Source organism: Neofelis nebulosa, chromosome 2 (assembly GCF_028018385.1).
Source record: "Neofelis nebulosa isolate mNeoNeb1 chromosome 2, mNeoNeb1.pri, whole genome shotgun sequence".
Lineage (NCBI taxonomy): Eukaryota > Metazoa > Chordata > Mammalia > Carnivora > Felidae > Neofelis > Neofelis nebulosa.
In genome coordinates this window covers 15,479,164-15,501,099 of record NC_080783.1, presented here as the reverse complement: position 1 = coordinate 15,501,099, position 21,936 = coordinate 15,479,164, and the positions used below count along the sequence as shown (strand labels likewise).

Here is a 21,936-nt window from a genome sequence, read left to right as displayed (position 1 = left end):
AAAGTATTTGCAGATAAAGGATTTGGGGATGGAGAGATTATCCTGGATTATCAGAATGGGCCCTAAATGCAATCACATGCATCATTTGAAGAGGGAGGCACAAGGACATTTGACAGAAACAGCAGAGGGGCCGGCAGTATAACCGTGAGGGCAGAGATTGTGGTGATGCAGCCACGAGTCAAGGAATGCCAGCAGCCACCAGAAACAATGATGGACTCTCCCTTACCTCTGGAACAGGCCTGGAGGGTCTACAGACACTTTGATTTTGGCCAAGTGAAACTGATTTTGGACTTCTGGCTTCCAACTGTGAGAGAATAAATTTGTTGTTTTAACCCACCAAGTTCATGGTTACTTGTTACAGGAAACTAATATACAAACCTAGGCACCCATTATTCCCATTTTACAGATGGTGAGACTGAGGCACAAATGGAGTCACTCACCACTCAAGGCAGAGCTGAGGCGTTTTCATGAGGGAGACCTGCCTTTATCCTTTCTAGTATTTAGTGAGTGAGGCCTCCAAAGCCATTCAGGTGGGGGCAGTAGGGAGTGGAACTTAGGCCTCTCTGACTACCATCAAGCAAGTTTTCACTGTATTAGTTTCCCTCCGTGACTGCGGGCAATCCCTTCCCAGTGCCCAACATAACCGATTGGCAGAAGTCAATAGCAAACATCATGCCCAACAAAATCTTCTGCCAAATTGGTACTCAGCTCTCAATTAACAAATAAAGGACTTCATAAATTATTGCATGCTGACCTGCTCTCCTCTGGGAACCCCAAAGTGTTCTGTTGCCTCTGAACCTCACTTTCTTTATCTACGAAACAGGGATAATATACACCTTAGAGAATTATCCTAAGGATCAGGAATGCTCATAAATGATTAACATGCTTAAGTCCTAGGCCCTAGAAGTAAGGCAGCTGTCATTATCATCTATCCTAGTCAGTTTCCTGTTTGTCTCAAACCACCAGCGGAATTCTGTTCTCATCTCCCTGTATCCCCCAATGCGTTCATCCTGCTTTTTCATCCTTTGTACCTTTGCTAGGACTGAATGTTTAGAGGATTCTAACGGAAAAGAGAAAACTAGAACACCAGTGTTCATGACAGGTGCTCAGCTGACTGATAGGAAAGACACTTGGAAAAGGAGAGTGTATATCACAAATTGTAGGGAGGTGCCTCTTTTGTCTAATTCTAAAGCCAGCTGGAGAGCAAGAATGAGATGGCAGCATTTCCTAGAAACAAAAGATGGGCTGGCCAATACACACACAAAAAGTCCTCCTTCCATTGGAAATTAGGGAAATACAAGTTCAAATTATAATGAAATATTTTTTAATGTTTTATTTATTTTCAGAAAGTGAGCACGTGGGGGAGGGGCAGAGAGAGAGGGACACACAGAATCCCAAGCAGGCTCCACAGCTGTCAGCCCAGAGCCCAACGCAAGGCTTGAACTCATATACCGTGAGATCATGACTGGAGCCGAAATCAAGAGTTGGACACTCAACCAACTGAGCCACCCAGGTGCCCCATAAGGAAATACATTTTCACGCCTACCAGATTGATAAAAATGTGAAAGTCTGACCAAACTAAATGTTGGCAAGAATTGGAAGTATAAGCTTTGGAAAATAGGGCCTTACTTAGAACAGCAGAACCTGTGCATACCCTACTGCCATTAAACTCCCAGGAATATTTCTCTGAGAAACTCTCACCCAGGTGCCCCAGGTGAGCAAATAAAAATGTTCAGTGTTACATCGTTCGTTGTAAAAAAAACCCCAAAACCGAAAAACCCAAACTGGAAACAAGACATGTGATCATTATTATTTTTTCCACTTTAGTCTCAAATATAATTCTTTTTCTTTTTAAGTTTACTTATTTTGAGAAAGAGAGAGCACGCACACAGGCACAAGTGGGGAAGAGGCAGAGAGAAATGATCCCTAGCAGGCCCCACACTCCATGCTGACCCTGATGTGGGGCTTGATCTCACAACTATGAGATCATGACCCGAGCAGAAATTCAACCAACTGAGCTACCCCCTTAATTTTTTTCTTAACAGTAGTTGTCTTTAGATGGTGAGATTATTTCCTTCACTGTACCCTTTGTATTTAACAGAACTGTAATTAGCAAGTATGTTTTTGTTATGAGGGAAAAAACTACAAGGTTCCTATAGAACACAGTCACGTGCAGTGCCTCTGCCTCCTCAGACATGTGTAGACAATCCAGTTCTTCCGTTGCTACGTGACAGGAGAGCCTGCGTAGATCTGGGCGAGCACGATTGTTTTTGCCTGTAAAATGTGTAACACACAGTGAAAGTTTCTGAAATGATTGTGCCACTTTCCTGTTAGGCTTATGGGTTGAGCAGCAACTGAGAAAGAGAAGCTATGAGGTCTGCAATCCTTCCCGCACTTAAAAATGCAGTATTATGCCTATGACATTTCACACTACAACAGCAGATAGTTTCAAGGGGTATGCCCAAAACAAACATTTGTCCAATCCCAGCCTCAGTTTCCTCATCCATAAATTGGAGACAGAACCTCAGCGGACGGCTGTGAGGACAACGCATTTGGAAACAATTTGAAACCTGCCAAGCACCCTGTGAATATTAGATGTTTATACTCAAGGTAACAGCCCAGTGATCTGAGACTATAAATTTGCCCTGGCATTAAGCTTAGTAAAACTCAAGTTGATGCCTCCAGTAGGATGAGACAGCGCTGTAAGCTCAGGTTGTAGATGATACAATTTACCATAAGGGGCCTTGTTTTAATTGTGGTGCATCCCAAACTGGTTCTGTTCTGGCTAAAACCTTGTATGTCTTTCCTGTAAATTTCCAGGACACTAACCCCTTTGTAGGTTACCCTGAAACTTTTAGGACAAGATCAAAGCCCATCTTTCTTCTTGGGTTTCTACCGACGGATCTATCTAGAACCAAGAAGGCCTGCTAGACCTGCCCAGTCAGGTTGATTGGCACTGACTTCCCAGTTGTCAAACCAGTGGTCATCTTAAATTGTATTTTGGAAATAAACTTGATAGACACTTTATATTATTGACCATCCCCTCATTCTAGAAATTCTCCTTTCTTAGTTTTCCTGACTCCAGCTGCCTCTGTTTAGCTCCCTGGATTTTTCTACTAGCTCTCTGTGAGAGACAATACACTGTAGTGGTGAGAGTTCTATAATAACAGATGCAAACCTTGCATTTACTGCTCACTGAGACCTTGAACCAAGTACTGATTATTGATGAGCCTCCGTTCCTTATAAAATGAAGGTGACAATAATATGTCCATCATTGGCATACCATAGGATGGTTATGCAAATTTTAAGAGCAGTAGTTCATGGTAGGGTTTAGCATGTGATAAATATTAACTCTCATGGCCTCCTGTACCTCGCACACTCCCCTTTCCCTTTCTTCAGTATAGGATTCCCTCCAGAGTTATGTCTGGTGATCTTCTCCCCAAACAGTCTCATTTCCACTACTATCTAAACACAGATGGCCCCCATTCTAACCTCCAGCCCATCTCTCTCTTCTGTGCACGTTTCTTACCAACTTCTGAACATCTGCACCTGGGTGGCCAACAGGCTGGCATGTCATACTCAAAAACGGAACTTTCTCCTTACCCCTAAACTCTTCCTTCATGTGTTTCCTATCCTTTTCAAAGTCACCACCATCCACCAAGTTACCCAGGCCCAAAATACTTAAATTGACCTAAACTCCTTCATTTCTCTCTTCTAACTCATTATGATTGAGGAAACTTGGGTGAATCTGCCTAGGATGCCTTATTTCTCACAGCACAAGGTTAAACCTTTGTGTCACCATGTTAAAGCAATGGAACCCTGTATCTCATGCCAGTCTACCAGGGATAAGCACCTGATCCTACCTGGATCTTGGACTTGGGACCACAGGGAACCTGAGGAGGTCCATTTTATTTAATGGTGGAAGCAGCTAAGGTATGAGTCTGGAGCCACTGGTGGCCATGTTTCCCACCACTCAGAGAAAATAACCTGCGATGAGATAAAATGATACTGACACCAAGAGAACAGAGAGTGGAGAGAAACCTAGAAGCATTTAAATGGTTGTTCTCAAGCCCCAGGTGTCTCCCTCCTCTTCCTGAAATTTGGTTGTTTAACTGCATGAAGTTCAGATGGCTTAAAGCATGAACGGTAGAGGGTTACACCTGAGACTCAAGAGGTCGGTAGATGCCCTATAATGCAGGGCCCAAAACTACATCAAAGAGTTTGGACTTTATCTTCAGAACAATGAGGGGAAACTCCAAGATTTTAAGCAGAGAAATAACACGATCAATGAAGTCTTCTGGAAAGACCACTTTGAGTACATTGTGTACACGGAATTAGGAGTGTTAGATCAGAGGGCCAAACTCAAGGTGGGGAGGTCAGGTAAGAGGCTGCAATAATCTAGGGGACCAACGATAGCAGCTAAGACTGGGGCAATTGCATGTGTTTGAAGAAAAACAGTAATAACAATAGGCCAGCATAATCAACAGGTCATATACGAGTAGCCATAAACAACTAGAAAGATACAAACGTGAGTGCAAGACCATCCATTGGATTGGCCCTTCTTGGAACTGGAAGTCGTGGGCTGTGCTGTGCCACAACTCCAAATACATTGCTTTTGGACCCTGCCAACTGCCTCTTTCAGGACCTGACCCTGGCCCCAGGTGGGTAGCAGATCATTCCAGTCTCTTTCTCCTCATTCCTCCCTCACTTGGGTTGCTGGAACCTCATAGGTTTCCAGGCCAAGTGCAAACAGAAGGTGTGGGTGAGGGTCATGAGAAGAGAAATCACGATGGCTATAGAGCCTCACTATCTCGGGCAAGACTCCTGCATCTCTGCCCAGAGCACTGGGCAGATTGCTCAGATCAGTTGAGAGGACCATAAGAATACAGAGGGTCCATAACAAATGTCTTTAACTTAGTTCAAAAGAGTGTTAAAAAACAGAACTTCCTGAAGAACATTCGACTGAAACTACCATAATGATGGCCTTCTATCAACTTTAACCAGATCTGGTCACTCCCAATGAATTATGGTAACCAGGACGTTTGAGTTTCATGGGTGTGTATGTATGTATGTAGAGAGAGAGAGCGAGAGAGAGTGACAGAGAGAATATTTACCTTTATGATGAATGCACCTTATGAAAACTGGAAAAGTGACCTTTCTCCTAAACTATGCCCTCTGAGAACTGTCAATCCAGGAAGAATACTATTTCCTTTTCAAACTTAAAAACAGGAACGTATTGACTTAGGTTACGGTAGAATGTCGTGTTATGGAAAAACATCATTCTCTTCCAGTTAGTAGAAATTAGCTGTCATGAAATGCACAGAAAGAAAATAATAGAACACGGAAGTGATGTTTACGTTATTCATTGCCACGAGTAGGCTTTTGTAACCTATGAGGCAATCGGAACTGTCATCTTCTGCTTTAACTAGAGTTGAGGACTAGAAAGGGGAACCATCCTTGGTTGGTGGAATCAGATCTCCAAGCAGGACAGTGTTGATTTCTATCCACATGACCTCATCAAGATTTGCCACAGCAGAGGTGTCTGATGTATTTTTGTTGTATTTTAAAAATTTTATGTATGTTTTATTCACTCGCATATACCCGATGCCAGGCACACAGAATGTGGTTGGTAAATATTTGTTGATCGAATAACTAATCCCAGCCTAAACTATGACACACTTTGTCCTCTGATTCTTCTGCTCATTATTCCATGACTTCTCTATTTCAATGACATTCCCTTCCTTCCTTGCGATATCATTTAAGGAACCGCTCAGGGGAGCCTGGGTGGCTCAGTTGGTTAGCGTCAGACTCTTGATGTAGGCTCAGATCATGATCCCAGGGTCAGGGGACTGAGCCCTACTTCGGGCTCCATGCTGAATGTGGAGCCTGCTTGGGATTTTCTCTCTCTCTATCCTTTTCCCATGCACGCTCTCTCTCTCTCTCTCTAAAATGAATAAAATTAGAAAAGGAAAAGCTCAGTATGGCAGTTATGTGCTCAGGCTCTGGAATCAGACAAACCTATTTTCTTTCTTTTCAGTGTTTTATTTATTCTTGAGAGAGAGACAGAGGGAGGGAGACACGGAATCCAAAGCAGAGTCCGGGCTCTGAGCTGTCAGCACAGAGCTCGACGATGGGCTCGAACTCACGAGCCGTGAGATCATGACCTGAACCGAAGTTGGACGCTCAACGGACTGAGCCACCCAGGCGCCCCCAAACCTATTTTCAAAACACAGCAACTTGGTTCTACTACTTACTAGATGACCAATTAGTTTCACCTGTAATCTCAGTTGGCACAGTGGTAAAAGATAATCGTACCTAAACCGGAGTGCTATTATTATGAGGTTTAAATCACACAACACCAAAAAGTATGGACACAGTAGTTGCTAGGTGCTAACCACTCAGTAATGTTGACATTATATGGTTTTTTTAACTGCAACCCCATTCAAACTCTGTATTTTTCCAGATATTAGGATGCCCCCCCCCACACACACACACAAATAGCCAAACAGTAGTTCCAACCTGGGTTTTGCAAACCCTCAGAGCTTCTGTAACTGTTTAATGTCAATTTCATTTTGCTAAAAATACAGCCACTTTGGGAAGGAGGGAGATGCTGAGAAGGTCACTTCTTTTCCACTTAGAGCAGATTCACTTGGATCTCTTCTAGAAGTCAGAGTTCTTTGAAGGTTGAAAAAAACTCCCCTGCTAAAATACAAGTTTGAAACCATTATCTCATACCACCTTGCTTCTCCTCCTCTGTTTTAGGATGGCTATGAAGAGAGCTGGGTCTATTCCTTGTCAGTAACTGGCTGGGTTATCCTGGGCAAATCCCTTAATTTCTCTGCTCTCAGCTCCCCATTCCATGAAACATGGGGTTAAGAAAGATAATGTTTACGGTTGGTGTTTTCATGTCAACTTCAGTTCCAGAAATCAACAAAACTCATAGAGAAGCATTGTTTTGAATAGCTCGATAAATGAAAACTTTCTCACCATTTAATTCCAGTAATCATTTGGCTACAATAACCTGGGACATAATATATACACAGAGGAATGTGCTGAATACTGAATGAGTGATCTAATAGTTGCTTCTAAAATGGTGAGAGGCTGTTACACCAACTGAGCCCTGGTGGGGCCATGCTTTGCTGCAGTGTGTCGTGCTAGGCTATGACGGCTGTTTTCTACTAGCTGAGGGCCTGGGAAGGTGACAAAAACTCGACTCAGTAGTCCTACTACTTGATTAGTAGGAGTCTGGAGGCCTTGCGCTTCTCATTTACGAGGAAACTGTGAATTCAACTAATTAACCAATCCTACCATTTATTTTATTTAAATTTTTAATGTTTACTTATTTTTGAGAGAGAGAGAGAGAGAGCGAGCGTGCTCGCTCGCACAAGCGGGGGAGGGGCAGAGAGACAGGGAGGCAACAGAATCTGAAGCAGGCTCCAGGCTCCGCGCTGTGAGCACAGAGCCCAACGTGGGGCTCGAACCCACAGACCGCGAGATCTAGCCCGTACTTATTTTCAACCTTGTGCCTGGCAGAAGCCTTTTCATAAATAACCAATGACAGAATGCTCTAATGCTCAGAGACCATGTCTTCATTTACTTTGGTCATCAACACCAGGGCAAAGCAAGCACTCAGCAATCCTTTGTTCTATGTGACATTCATTTACTGAAGGGATGGCTCTTCTCTCTAGGTTTGAGACAAAACTGTATTTGAAGCTGCTCCACTCTGCCAGCTGTGTGACATTGGGCCTGGATTTCCTTGAAATTCTTGAAAATGCTTCCCTTGAAAAGCTAATGCTTCTTTCACAGGATTGCTCTAGGATGCGTGAAGGGCTCCCCACAATGTTGGAGAGTATTCTCATAGTATCCCCATTAGCACCGGGGGAAGGTTTAGGGAAGAAGTCTAAATGAGAAGAAAGTGATTCCTCAACTAAGAAAAAAACAAAAACAAAAAACCCAAACCAGGAAGTTTTGTATACATAAAGTCACAAACAACTCTGCACTACTTTGTAGTATTTGTTTCTTATCCAACTTTCCAGTAAAATGTTGATGGAGAAAGGGGCATGGTGGTGATGGCGAATCAACTTTGTTGATTTGTCCTGTTGCAGATCTGTTCTAGCAATGACTGGACAGCCACTTGCCACTTGGAGTTGTCCCACTACACATTAACCTAATATTTATAAAGAAAAGGGAGGGAGGGAGAGGGGGGTGGGTGATGGGCATTGAGGAGGGCACCTGTTGAGATGAGCACTGGATGTTGTATGGAAACCAATTTGGCAATAAATTTCATATAAAAAAAAAAGGTAGCAGGTCCTCACAAGGATTAGGCAATTATTGAGAATCTATCCATTTAATGCATCAAACTGAAACCCTTCAGCGGCAAGTTTTAGCGTCAAGACTTGAACCCTAAACACAGCCTTGCAAGGATCTGGCCTTTGGCTGCCATTTTTGCCTCATTGCACCCTAATCTCCCTGTTACCTGAGCTCCCACTATATTAGTTTTGAGTTTCAGCTCCAGGACCTTTGCACATGTGCTTCTTTGCCTGGACGACTCCCTCAGTTAACTAGATCCACCTTTATAGCTCCAGTCAAGGTCACTTGTTCAGTGACTTCCCTGACCTCCAGTCTAAGTCCTAAGAACCTTCCTTCAGTCATTCACAGTAGGGTTTCACTTTGCAGTTGTACACTCAATTGTGTGGTTATTTTGCTTAATGTTTGTCTCTGCCCATAATCCATGCTCTCTGAGAGCAGAATGAACGCGCGACTGGGTTACCAGGTGTATACGCAGGGACACAATGGTTCCTGGCATGTGGTAGATATTCAGTCAATATCTGTTGAATAAATGATTAAGCGAAAGGTTTCCAGGACTAGTGTAGAGATCTGAGTACCCAAGTGAGGAGACCAAACCCCTGTTCCCTTCTCCCCCCCCCCCTTTCCTCTGGGTTTATGGGGGTGGTGGAGGGGATACAGACCAGTAAACACAAGAGTACCCTGCGACCAGAGAAGCTACGTCCCGCACCTCCTTCCACCTGGTAGGCGAACCTTTGAACCAACACTTCCCCAGCCTCAGAGAGTTCGGAGGAAGGGGTGGGTTTAAGGGCGGATGCTGAAGGTGATCGATCAGCCGAACAATAGATCCCGGTGGAGATCCCAGGTCCTCCGCAAGGCTGCCGGAGCCCACGCTGCCGAGCTCCGACGGGCGGCCAGCTGACCCCTCTGGCCACCCCTAGTGCCCAAAGCGGCGCGCTCTCCCCAGCGCCGCGGCGCGCCAGCCAATGCGCCCCGGGAGCGCCAGCTGCACTGGGGCCCGGGCGCGCGCGATTGGCAGCCCCCAGCCTCAGCCCTCGCGCCCCACCCCCGGACGAAGTTCTGCCCACGCCTGCTCCGCGGCCGCCGCCCGTCCCCCTCTTTCCGCCCCCGGGGGTGTCCGGCGCGGGGCCCGGATCCGGCCGCACGCTCCTCCCACGCGCCGCGGAGCCACCAGGTTCGAAGCGCCCGCGGTCGGCGCAGTCCCCTCCCGCGCGGGACCATGAAGGTCGAGTTTGCGCCGCTGAACATCCCGCTGGCGCGGCGGCTGCAGACGGCCGCGGTGCTGCAGTGGGTCCTGTCCTTCCTCCTGCTCGGTAAGGACCCCGCGCGCTCCCGGCCGCGCGAGACCCAGGCCAGACGCCGCAGTGCGGGGGGCTCCGTTTCCTCCCTCGCGGTCAGTGCTTGGCCAAGGACGAGCTGAGATACCAGCCCTTCTTCCGCCTAAGCCAGAGCAAACAGGTCAAGGAGGGAGTTCGAGCTAACTTGGGACTCTCCTTTTTGGTTTCTCTCCCCGTGTGAACCTCGTAGCGAACGAACGACTGTTTGCCAACTGTTTTAACCTGTGCTTTTTTTTTGTCTTTTTGATTGAGGCGTAGCTTACCTACCATAGAAGGCAAAGATGATAGGCATACAGATGAATTTTGGCAAATGGACATACCCAAATATAACCAGGACCCAATCCAGCCATGGAACATTGCACTGTAGCCCCTCAGAAGTTGCTAAACTCTTCTTCTTGAACTGTCGATTCGTGAAAGGAAAACCAGCGCCCGATTATTTACAGCCTGATTCCGTCCTCTTCCCACCCTCGTGACCAACTGCCTTGTTGACTTTTCTGTGTTTAAGGTCATCCGGGTGCCGAAAGGCACCTTTGTACTAGATAGACTGGGTTGAGTTGGGTTGGGTGGCTTCTGTATGTAAATAACTCGACTCAAGGGGTTCTAGTGGGTTCCCAAGTTGATCCCATCTGGAAAGGGCACGTGAGTCAGTCGCTAGATAGAGCAGGGTGGCTTACCTGAGCCCCTTTTTCTCCCCTGGATGTTTGTCCAGCGATTGGAGTAGATGGGGGATGGTATGAGAGGAGGGAGGAATTATGGAGAACGTGCACTCTTCTGAAGGCTAAGGTCACTTGTGTGCTGTAAGGAGCTGACAGGTTGTACGTTGAGGCCGCAGTACGATCAGTAGTAATAAGCCCACTGCACTGTAGACGTCTACATTTTTGAAATGGTTTCACAGTTTTGAATGCCTAGATCAGTGGTTCTCGACCCTGGTTGCACATGGGAAACACTGGAAGAGCTTGTAAAAAAAACGCAGACACCCAGGCTCTATCCCCAGAACGTCTTAATTCATTTGTTACAGAACGGAGCCCACGCGTCAGTATGTGCGTGTCTCTGTAAATATGTAACTGTGTGTGCGCATATATGCACACAGATGCTCCACGTGACTCTGCTGTACAGCTAGGGTTTCCTGAAAAAGGAACTTCAAAACATTAGCTCATGAAGTCCTCGCAGGCCAAACGGAGACAGGGGTGGTAGCATGATACTCCATTTTGCGCTGAACCATCGAGGTAACAACAAACACATTAGGGCATAGTACGTTCCAGATCCCATTCTAAGCACTCTACACTATTAACCGTTCGGCCTTCACCACGACCCCGTGAGGTAAAGGACTGTTCATTTCTGCCCTCGTTGGACAGATGAGGAAACGAAGAGGTGAAGTAAATTGTTCAAGGTCACGCACAGTGGGAGGTGGAGAAGCTGGATGGAAACCTAAGTATTCTACCCAGAGTCCCTGCCTTAACCACTCTGCTGCCCACATGTATGGCTTGAACTTGGAGACGATCTTCCCTGCTGGTCAGTCAGCTCCTCTCTGGTAGCCTGTCGTCCTTTTCTCGTGTTTGTCATTGCTCGTGTCTGTGTGTGTCTGCGGTTACTCGAGAAAGGTCCACATTACCATCCTTGTCCACCGGCTCAGTGCGGGAACACTCGGCACGTGCCGAGCCCACGGAAGGTATGAAACAAATACTTGTTGAATGACTGTCTCACTCTGTCACCCAGAGGGGAAGCTGTCCGCCCCTTGGGTCGCTAGTTGTATTAACCCATGTCACCCTCACAGCAGCCCTGTGAGGTAGGAGCTACCCCTGCACTCATCTTACAGAGGAGGGAGCTCAGAGGTGAAGTTGCTCAAGGTCACATGGCTCTACATAGCGGGCGGAGCCACAGGTGTTAATTGTGCGTGGACTAGTGACTCAGGCATGACCAATGATTCCTAATTTGAGTCGGACTAGACTGACTTGCAGACCATTTAAATGTCTGCATAGACAGACCATAAAAAGTCATTGCGCGCATTTGACTTTTGTGTTACTAGGAGCATATGACTTTGTGTTATATATTTTGATAATTTTATTTGGAAAAATTTCAGACATACAAAAAATAGAAGTGTGTGAACTCTCATTTACCCATTACCTGGATTTATAATTATTTTGACAATTTGCCGTATTCGTTTCATCAGTTGTTTTGCAAAAACGTTTTAAGACAAAGCACGTTGTTATATTTTAATCCTAAATATTTTAGTACGGAGATATAGAATTAAGTATCTTTCTTACATAATCAGAGTACATATGTGGCATAATAATTGTTTAAAATCATTTAAAAAAATTTTCAGTTTATTTATTTATTTTGAGAGAGACAGAAACAGGATGAGTAGGGGAGGGGCAGAGAGAGAGGGAGAGAGAGAGAACCCTGAGCAGGCTCCACACTGCCAGTGCAGAGCCCGATGAGGGGCTTGAACTCATGAACCGTGAGATCATGACCTGAGGTGAAACTGAGAGACGTTTAACCGACTGAGTCACCCAGGCAATCCTGCTTAAAATCACTTAAACTAAGTTCATATTTTCTGAACCGTGTCAAAAATACACTTTGGTGATATATCTGAACAAGGTTCTCAACAAGACCTTTGTATTGCATTTGGTTTTGTTTTTTGGTTTTTTGTTTATGTTTTTTTTCTTTAATGTTTATTTACTTTTGAGAGAGAGTGTGAGCAGGGGAGGGTCAGACAGAGGGAGACACAGACCGCAAAGAGGGCTCCAGGCTCCGATCTGTCAGCACAGAGCCTGATGTGGGGCCTGAACCCACGAACTGCAAGACCGTGACCTGAGCCGAAGTTGGACGCTTAACTGACTGAGCCACCCAGATGCTCCTGCATTTGGTTTTTACGTATCTTTTAATTTAGAACAGTGTTCCCTATTTGTTTTCTTGTCGTGAAGCACTAAGGAAACCAGGTTATCTGTCCTGCAAGATGTAGTCCTGACTGCTTCTTTGTGGTGTTAACTTGTTCCTCAGTCTCCTATATTTCTTCGACAGTGGGAGTTAGAGCTAAAGCTTGATTAGATGTAGATGAAACCTTTGTGTTAAGGCCTCTTCCCAGGTACTGCTCTGTGCTTCACATTCCGTCAGGATGCACAGAATGTCTAGTTGTCCCATTAGTTGTGCCTAAGAGTGGTCAGTGGGTCCAAATAGGAAGTCATCTGAGGGCTGGCTGGTCACTGACATGTGCAAATGAAAGTTCTCTGTTGATCATTGCCCTGCCACCTAGTGACATAAGTCTCCATTAATGATGCTCGCTTGAATGAATTGTTCTATGGGGGACTGCAAAATGGCGGTGTTTTTATTCTGTCATTTATTCATCATAGCTAGAATTTATGCAACGACTAATTTCCCCCCATCAGCTAGGGCTGTTTGACTACCCCACAATTCAATTCTTACTGGAAAAGGTAGGATAAGAGCTTACTTATTTCCTTCCATTTAATTGTCAATTTTGAAGTAAGGAGTTGATGTTGTAGCTACTTTCAGTGTTGGCAAGAGTTTTTTTTTTTTTTAACGTTTTATTTCGTTTTGAGAGACAGAGACAGAGCGTGAGTGGGGGAGGAACAGAGAGAGAGGGAGACACAGAATCTGAAGCAGACTCCAGGCTCTGAGCTGTTAGCACAAAGCCCGACACGGGGCTTGAACCTATGGACCAGATCATGACCTGAGCCGAAGATGGATGCTTAATCGACTGAATCACCCAGGCACCTCAACAAGAGGGTTTTTATTAGGTATATCTTTTAAGATCTCTAAATCAAAGTCTTAGAAGGCATTTTTCTTTCCAGGAAATGAATTTAAGCTATTAGCCCTTGAAATATGAAATCATGAAATCAAACATCTTTCCTTGAGATAAATGTTAAACACCTGTCATCCAATCTTACAACATTGTATTAGGTTTTGGTGTATGACATAATTATTTGATACATGTATACATTGCAAAATGATTACCGTAATAAGTTTAGTTAACATCTATCACTACCCATAGTTACAAATAATTTTCCTTGTGATGAGAACCTTTAAGACTTACCCTCTTAGCAGCTTTCAAATACAATACAATATTGTTGATTCTAGTCACCAGGCTGTGCATTACATCCCCCGGATTTATTTATCTTCTAACTGGAAGTTTGTATCTTTTGACCCCTTTCGCTCATTTTGCCCACCCCTCCACCCTCCTGCCTCTGGCAACCGCCAATCTGTTCTCTGTACCTATGAATTAGATGCTTTTGGTTTGTTTTCTTTTTAAGATACACACACAAGTGAGATCATATAGTATTGATCTTTCTCTCTGTCATTTAGTCCACATAGCATAATACCCTCAAGGTCCATCACAATGGCAGTATTTCCTTCTTCTTTTTTTAATTTTTAAAGTTTACTTATTTATTTTGAGAGAGAGAGGGAGAGAGTGAGCAGAGGAGGGGCAGAGGAGGGACCGAGGGGGACAGCGGATCTGAAGTGGGCTCCATGACAACAGCAGAGAGAACCTGATGTGGGGCTTGAACTCATGAACTGTGAGATCATGACCTGAGCCGAAGTCAGACACTTAACTGACTGAGCTACCTAGGCGCCCCTCCTTTGTCTATCTTCATGCCAGTACAATGCTGTTGTGATTACTGTGGCTTTATAATACTTTGTGGAGTCTGATCTCGTTAGCCCTGAAACCTTGGTCCTTTTTTTAAAGAGTTGTTTTGATTATCATAGATTCTTTGTGTTTCCATATGCACCTGAGAATCAGCTTGTCAGTTTCCACACACACACACACACACACACACACACACACACACACACACACACCTTCTGGGATTTTCATTGGGATTGATTTTTGATTGAGATTAGTCTATAGGTTAATTTGGAGAGAATTGATATCTCAAAAGTATTGAGTCCTCCACTGTGTGATATTATTTATATCAGAAGTTTTTAAACTTTAGAGTGTATTTTTTGAATATTTATTTATTTTGAGAGGAAGAGAGAGAGAGTGAGAGAGCATGAGTGGAAGAGGGACACAGAGAGAGAGAGGGAATCCCAAGCAGGCTCCTTGCTGTCAGCATGAAGCCTGATGTGGGGCTCAATCCCACAAACTGCAAGATCCTGACCTGAGCAGAAATCAAGAGTCAGACACTCAACCAACTGAGCCACCCAGGTGCCCCTAAACTTTAGAGCATATTTAAGATTCCCTTGGACATTTTTGTTAAAATGCAGATTACTCAGAGACTTTGATTCTGTAGGTCTCAGGAAGGGCCATTAACTTTTTAAAACTTTGTATTTTGAGGTAATTCCAGAAATAATAATTCTAGAAAATAAAAATTCTAGAAAGTTACAAAAATTCCAATATTCCTTTATCCCATTCCCCAATGTAACATTTTACCATGTTTTTTTTCTTTCTCTGTCCCTATCTCTCTTTCTCCACACACACACACACACACACACACACACACACAGTTTTTTTTTTTTAACTATTTAAGGGTAAGCTACAGATATGCTTTCTCTTTATCCTTGAGTCCTTGAGTGTACATTTTATTTTTATTTTTATTTTTATTTATTTTTTTTTTTAATTTTTTTTAACACGTTTATTTATTTTTGAGACAGAGAGAGCGCGAGCATGAACGGGGGAGGGTCAGAGAGAGAGGGAGACACAGAATCCGAAACAGGCTCCAGGCTCTGAGCAGTCAGCACAGAGCCCGACGTGGGGCTCGAACTCACGGACCGCGAGATCATGACCTGAGCCGAAGTCGGCCGCTTAACCGACTGAGCCACCCAGGCGCCCCGAGTGTACATTTTCTAAAACCAAAGACATTCTCTTACATAACCGCAGTACAATTATCCAAATGAGAAGAATTAACAGTGATGCAGTTCAGTGATCTAATCCATACATAGACCCTATTCACATTCCAGTAGCTGCCCCACAAATGTCCTTTATAGCAAAGGAACCCACATGTTGTATTTAGTTATGTCTCTCTTTTCTTACAGTTTTCAGTTTGTGGCTATACAAAGTAGTTCTGTTTATTTTGTCCTTTAGTTTGTAAACATTTCAGAAATATTAATAACATGGGACTAATTGTACCTGGATCCTTGTAATTTATTTGCCTTTATTCAATGAAGAAGTAGGTCCAATAATGAATTTACTTAAAAAATTTTTTTAACGTTTATTCAGTTTTGAGAGGCAGAAACAGAGTGTGAGCTGGGGAGGGGCAGAGAGAGAGGGAGACACAGAATCCGAAGCAGGTTCCAGGCTCCGAGCTGTCAGCACGGGGCCCGACGCGGGGCTCGAACTCACGGACCGCGAGATCGTGACCTGAGCCGAAGTCGGCCGCTTAACCAACTGAGCCACCCAGGCGCCCCTGAATTTGCTTTTAAATAAGAAAAATGAAGTTTCCTCTCCAGAAAACTTTTTAAAAGCATTGGGGAGCAGACCCACATTCGAGGAATCCTGAGCTGCAAAATTCTGCAGAGGGGTCTGAGATTTGTCTTTCAGTATCACCCTAAGAAACTCTGGGGGGTAAGTGCTCTTAAAATAGGAATTTTAAAAATCAGAAGAATGTTATGCTTCCATTCTTATAATCAACAGATGGCTCTGATTGTGTTTTGAGATACAATGCCTCGGGAGCAGGAAAAGAGAAGAATGTGCCCGCTGGATTCTGAATTCCATTTTCGTTCCCCATCCTCGGTTACATGGTTAAAAAAAGTATAGAAACAATTTCCATAGGGGAAAAATGAAAACTTCTTGGATACAAATAGGAAGGCTACATATACAAATTAAATATTTTCAATTATTTCTTAATATTGGTCACTATTAAAACCCAAGTAAACAAACCTCAATAGTTTTTGTAATATTTTTCTGTTGCTGTTTGCTCATGGAAATTTAATAGAATCATGTTCAAGATGAGACTTTTGTTGCTTAAGTAGATTTGTTCTTCAGTTTTGTGTAGTTTTTTTTTTTCTTTTCTTTCTAGTGGAGCCGTTTTATTTCTATTTTTTTTTTTAACTTTTTTTAATGTTTATTCATTTTTGAAAGAGACAGAGCACAAGCAGAGGAGGGGCAGAGAGAGAGGGAGACACAGAATCTGAAGCAGGCCCCAGGCTCTGAGCTGTCAGCACAGAGCCTGACGTGGGGCTCGAACTCACGGACCGCGAGATCGTGACCTGAGCTGAAGTCGGATGCTCAACCGACTGAGCCACCCAGGCGCCCTATATTTCTTTTTTTAAAAAAAAATAATCTTTTGGGGCACCTGGGTGGCTCAGTTGGTTGAGGGTCCGACTCTTGATTTCAGCTCAGATCATGATCCCAGGGTTGTGGGATCGAGTCCCATGTCGGGCTCCGTGCTGAGCATGGAGCCTGTTTGAGATTCTCTGTTAATATTTTGGCATATTTTCTCTTGCTGTTTACCTTTTTTAGATTTATTTTTACTGAAGTAATATATGCGCTGGAGAGCAAATCAACTAGCATTTTGGATTGAGCCCTGTGACATTGGTGTTTTCGAAGGTCCCAAGCGGTCAGTGGTGGCTAATAGCATTTGTTGAGTGTTTCCTATACACCATCACTATTCTTTACGCTTTTTGTGGTATCTGTATGTTTCATTAACCAGTTATTTTTCCATGTTACAAATATTACTTTCTTAAATGTTGAAAAACTGATAAAGTTAAACCTAGAATGTAAAGGAATTGATGTACGTCAGGTCTTTGAAGAAGTGCCTATAGACAAAGCACGTTTTTAGGATTCACTGATTTATCAAATTTGGCTACCACTGTTGGAGCATTGGCCCTGGATGAGACATCGTACAGTGCCCTTGTTCAGCACCATTTCACTGATGGAGGCACAGGTGAGCCCACTGGAGTCAGAAATGTGGAGGGCAGGGGTAGCAGAGGAAGATCATTGCTAAATGCTGCAGAGAAGGCAGCCTTTTGTAACATTGATATTTTCTAAACAGCCCCCGGTAATTATCTTCTAGAATGTCCCAAAGTCTGGAATTGCCTAATTATGTTCTTACGATTGGAGTCAGGTTCAGCATTTTTGGCAAAAAGCCGGCAAAGGTGATGGGGTGTGTTTCCCATCAAATCCCATCAAGAGGCATCATGCCATTTTGTCCCTTTATCGGTGATGCTGAATTTAATGACCACGCCACACATTTTGACTGAGTCTTATTTGTTTCTGATGTTTAATCCTCTTGAAGCGGGTAGGACATTGCAGCCCTCTTCGCAGGAGCCAAAAGGTGGAAACAACCCAGATGTTGAATGATGAATGTTTTCTTTTTCTTTTTCTTTTACATTTACTACAAATGAGATTTTGTTTTCATTTAGACTGCAATGTACCATTGTATCCGATATACCTATCTTGATTTCTTTTCTTTTCTTTCCTTTTTTTTAGGAAGTGAAAAAATTTATTTATTTTTTAAAAATTTACATCCAAGTTAGTTAGTGTACCGTGCAGTAATGGTTTCAGGAGTAGAATCCAGTGATGTGGCCCCTACATATAACACCCAGTGTTCATCCCAACAAGTGTCTTCCTTAATGCTCCTTGCCCATTTAGCCCATCCCCTGACCCACAGCCCCTTCAGCAACCCTTAGTTTGTTCTCTAAGAGTCTCTTAGAGACTCCTCTGTCCCCCTCCCCGTTTTTATATTATTTTTGCTTCCCTTCCCTTATGTTCATCTGTTTTGTCTCTTAAAGTCCTCATATGAGCGAAGTCATATGATACTTGTCTTTCTCTGACTAATTTCGCTTAGCATAATACCCTCCAGTTCCATTCATGTAGTGCACATGGCAAGATTTCATTCTTTTTGATTGCAGAGTAATACTCCATTGTATATATATACCACATGTTCTTTATCCATTCATCCATCGATGGCCATTGGGCTCTTTCCATACTTTGGTTATTGTCGATAGTGCTGCTCTAATAAACGTTGGACTGCATGTGCCCCTTCGAAACAGCACACCTGTATTCCTTGGATAAATGCCTAGTAGTGCAATTGCTGGGTCGTAGGGTAGTTCTATTTTTACCTTTTTGAGGAACCTCCACAGTGTTTTCCATAGTGGCTGTACCAGTTTGCATTCCCACCAACAGTGCCAAAGGGTTCCTCTTTCTCTGCATCCTCGCCAACATCTGTTGTTGTCTGAGTTGTTAATTTTAGCCCTTGAATGATGAATGTTGAACAGATGAATGGATAAACGAATTATGATATATCCCTATATATGGGAATATTATTCAGTCCTAAAAAGGAATGAAGTCCTGATACATGTTTCAGGATGGACGAGCCTCAAAAACTTGATGTTAAGTGAAAGTCTACAGAAGGTTACATATTGGATCATTCCATTTGTATGAAATATCCTGAGTAGGTAAATCCACAGAAATAGAATGTACCTTGGTGGTTGCCAGGGGCAGAGGAGAAGGAAATGGGGAATAACTGCCTAATGGGTTCAGGGTTTTATTTTCGGGTGATCTAAGTATTTTGCAACTCGGTGGAATTGGTAGTTGCCCAACATCGTGAATGTGCTAAGTGTCCCTGGATTAATTTCCTTAAAGTGGTTGATTTACATTAATGTGAATTTCACCTCAGGAAAAAAAGTGAAGGGGGGGAAGCTTCTTAATGATATAGAGGAAGTAGAATCTATGGGAATGAAATCATAAAAGAGTACGAACGACAGAGGCTGGCTTGTACAGCCTGCACCCCAGTCAAAGCAACTGAAGTTCAGGCCTCCCGTGCAACTTGGAATGTGGATCAAGGCAGTTTTAAGAGATATCAACCTCAGTTTTGAGAACTGCACCATGGGTTGGAGTAGACTTTTGTATCTTTTCTCTTTGACCTCCAATTCGGAAGAATCATGTTACGTTGGATCGCTTAATGAGATAAAAATAGAAAATAGAGGTGATCCAGTCACCTAGTTTTCTTAGTGTTTTCTTCTTTCAGTCTAATTTAGGATCACGGGATTTAAAAAGCTATTTTGGTGCTGTTTGTGATACGAAATATTAAAGAATGTGTGCCATGTGTGGAGTGGGGGGGGTTTAAATTAGGACAGCTCCTTTGGATCGTAAGCTCTCAAAGTATATCAAGTGACAAAGGCGTTTCTGTTCAGCAGTGTAGTGTTTTACTAATTGTCCTATGGAAGTAAATTAAAATGTGGGGAAATGTGATGCCGGATTATGTGTATAGAGAAAATTTGTTAGAAGCCCACATTTTCAAAAAGAGAACAATGGTTGACGTAGTATTGACATTCAATGGAATGTTCATCAGTTCTCAAAAATACCATTTATGAAGGTTTTAAGGCCATGTCGGTGTTATAAAAAAAGCTAATGTGAGATAATCATAAGCGATAAAATACAGAAATTAAAAAAAAAAAATGTGATCAACCATGCTTAGGACACATAACCTGTTCCTAGGAACAGAAAAGGCCACAAGGAAAAATTTGAACAGTACTTGCTGTGGAGTGGCAGGAACATGAGCAATATTTTATCTGCTTTTATTTTTTGTCTTCTCCAAGCGCGTAATAGTGAACACAGTTACCATGAGGATGGCTCCCATTGTCAAATGCTTGCTCGGTGCCAGGCACGGTGGCCTCTCTGCGTCTCCTTCCCCACGGTCCGTGGAGGCAGGTGCTGGTATTAGCCCATCTCACATGGTAAAGGAATTGAGGCTCAAGGAGCGAAAGAACTTCGCCCCCTGTTCGGCAGCTAGTCGCTGGCAGATTCCAACATAAGCACTCAGATTCCAGATCCGTGTCTTAACCATCGTACGTGCAGAACATCTAGTGGCTGTTAAAGACATATGCAGTATGTATTCAATTAGTGCGTATGTGGTTGGGTTAGCGAAACACTGAATTAATGGCCGGGGGATTTTATTTCTGGACCTGCTCTTGACTCCCTCTGTGGTTCAAATTGAGTCAGTATGCTTTTGGTCTCAGTCTCTCCATCATTATAGTAAGGAAAACAGAACCTCCCATTTACCTGATTTTTTATGCCTATGAGCCTGCTTATCCGCTTGTAATAAGTACTTGTAAGTTTATGGTGCCGTTGCCATAAGCTAAGAATAGTTTGGTTTTGTTAAAAAAAAAAAAAAGTGGGTGGGTTTAAAAATTTAGGCAGATCTAGGTTCAAATCCTTTGGACCCTCAAAATCCTTAAGCCTCAGTTTCCACGACTGCAAACTGGGTATAGTAATGTGTACCTTGAGGGTTGTGAGGAGGAGAAAATGACACTGCCTGTGGGAGATGGTCACCCCTCATGAACTGTTCTGTCCCTTCCCTGTCTGTCTTAGCTCACCTGATCTACCATAGAGTACAGAGTAATGAGATCTACCTAAGTTTCCTTGTACACTTTTTTTTTTACACATTTTAGTAAAATAAAGAGAAGATTAACCAACAGTGGTAAATTGTCAGCACTCAGACCTGGGTAGAGTCAAGCAGGTGAAGCAAGATGAAATGATCCTGGTAGGAGTGAGAGCAAAGGACACCCTTTTGGCTGTGCCCCCAGAGTCATGGAAACTTCGCTGGCTCTTCCAAAATGTGACAAAACACCCCACGGAGGGTTAGAGGGCACATACTTCCTTAACTTTTCATGCACCTTTTCGTAAACAAACCTTACCCTGGAGAAAGCAGGTCAGTTCTCTTACTGGGGTCCATTTAGCGTAAATCTATGCTGGGATATGTATGGATTTATATATCTCCAGAAATATAAATACTTGTTCTGTTTTTAGCCAAAACAGGCAAACAAACTGACAAATTGTATCTAGCAAACTGTCATAGTTCAAGGTGCTGTTAATCCGATCATGATCGTTTGGGAACAAAACTGTAGCAAAGCTGACAGAGTAGACAGGAGTTTGGGGGACTGAAGTCGGCTCTAGAACAGAGAGTATAGCACATGACAGAAAGAAAGAGGCAAGGACACTTCCTAAAGTACTGGTAATTGCTGGCATTTCTTGTGTCGAGCTTTATGACTTTGTGCTCCTCTCTCCCTTTCTCATTAATGTATTTCTCTTTCTGTAAATAGTTTTTTAGTATGATAGCACACACATGAAATGTCTGTCTTAGCTTAATGTATTACTTTAAGGCAAACAGTCTTGTCACTACGACTTAGGTCGAGTTTTGTCTGTCCTTGCTTCGCATATTTTGAAGCTGTGTCACGAGGTGTGTAAACCATTTGGGTTTTGCTTTGTCGTTGTGAAATGTTGCAAGTAGTGATAGGTAAAGGAAGATGTCAGGGGTTCCTCCTATACCACCTCTGACTCTCGCAACAGAGTTCCTGAAAACAGAGTTTGTCGCTGGAATGTTCTCTCTTTGTGGGC

General features: G+C 43.4%; 2 protein-coding genes across 12 annotated transcripts in view; one reads left to right on the top strand and one right to left on the bottom strand.

Moving 5' to 3' along the window:
• Positions 1–6,329: 6,329 nt before the first annotated feature.
• Positions 6,330–9,528, bottom strand: LOC131505705 (uncharacterized). The gene is made up of 3 exons (XM_058719549.1): positions 9,353–9,528; positions 9,017–9,297; positions 6,330–7,927 (listed from the first exon to the last, which is right to left on the bottom strand). Exons 1-3 carry the CDS (start codon positions 9,526–9,528, stop codon positions 7,590–7,592), a joined length of 795 nt encoding a protein of 264 aa, XP_058575532.1. The 3' UTR covers positions 6,330–7,589.
• Positions 9,292–21,936, top strand: part of MOGAT1 (monoacylglycerol O-acyltransferase 1) — a 116,971-nt gene continuing 104,326 nt past the window's right edge. For 8 of the 11 annotated variants that reach the window (XR_009254848.1, XR_009254847.1, XR_009254845.1 and 5 more), the window contains exon 1: positions 9,292–9,620. Coding sequence is in view for 5 of the 11 variants with exons in the window: in XM_058703423.1 (XP_058559406.1) it covers positions 9,527–9,620 (94 nt within the window). In the remaining 6 variants the exon portion in view is untranslated. Of the gene's footprint in view, positions 9,621–12,258; positions 13,400–16,911; positions 17,483–21,936 lie in introns of those variants that run through there. The other 3 variants (XM_058703443.1, XM_058703451.1, XM_058703474.1) reach the window with 3 other exon arrangements.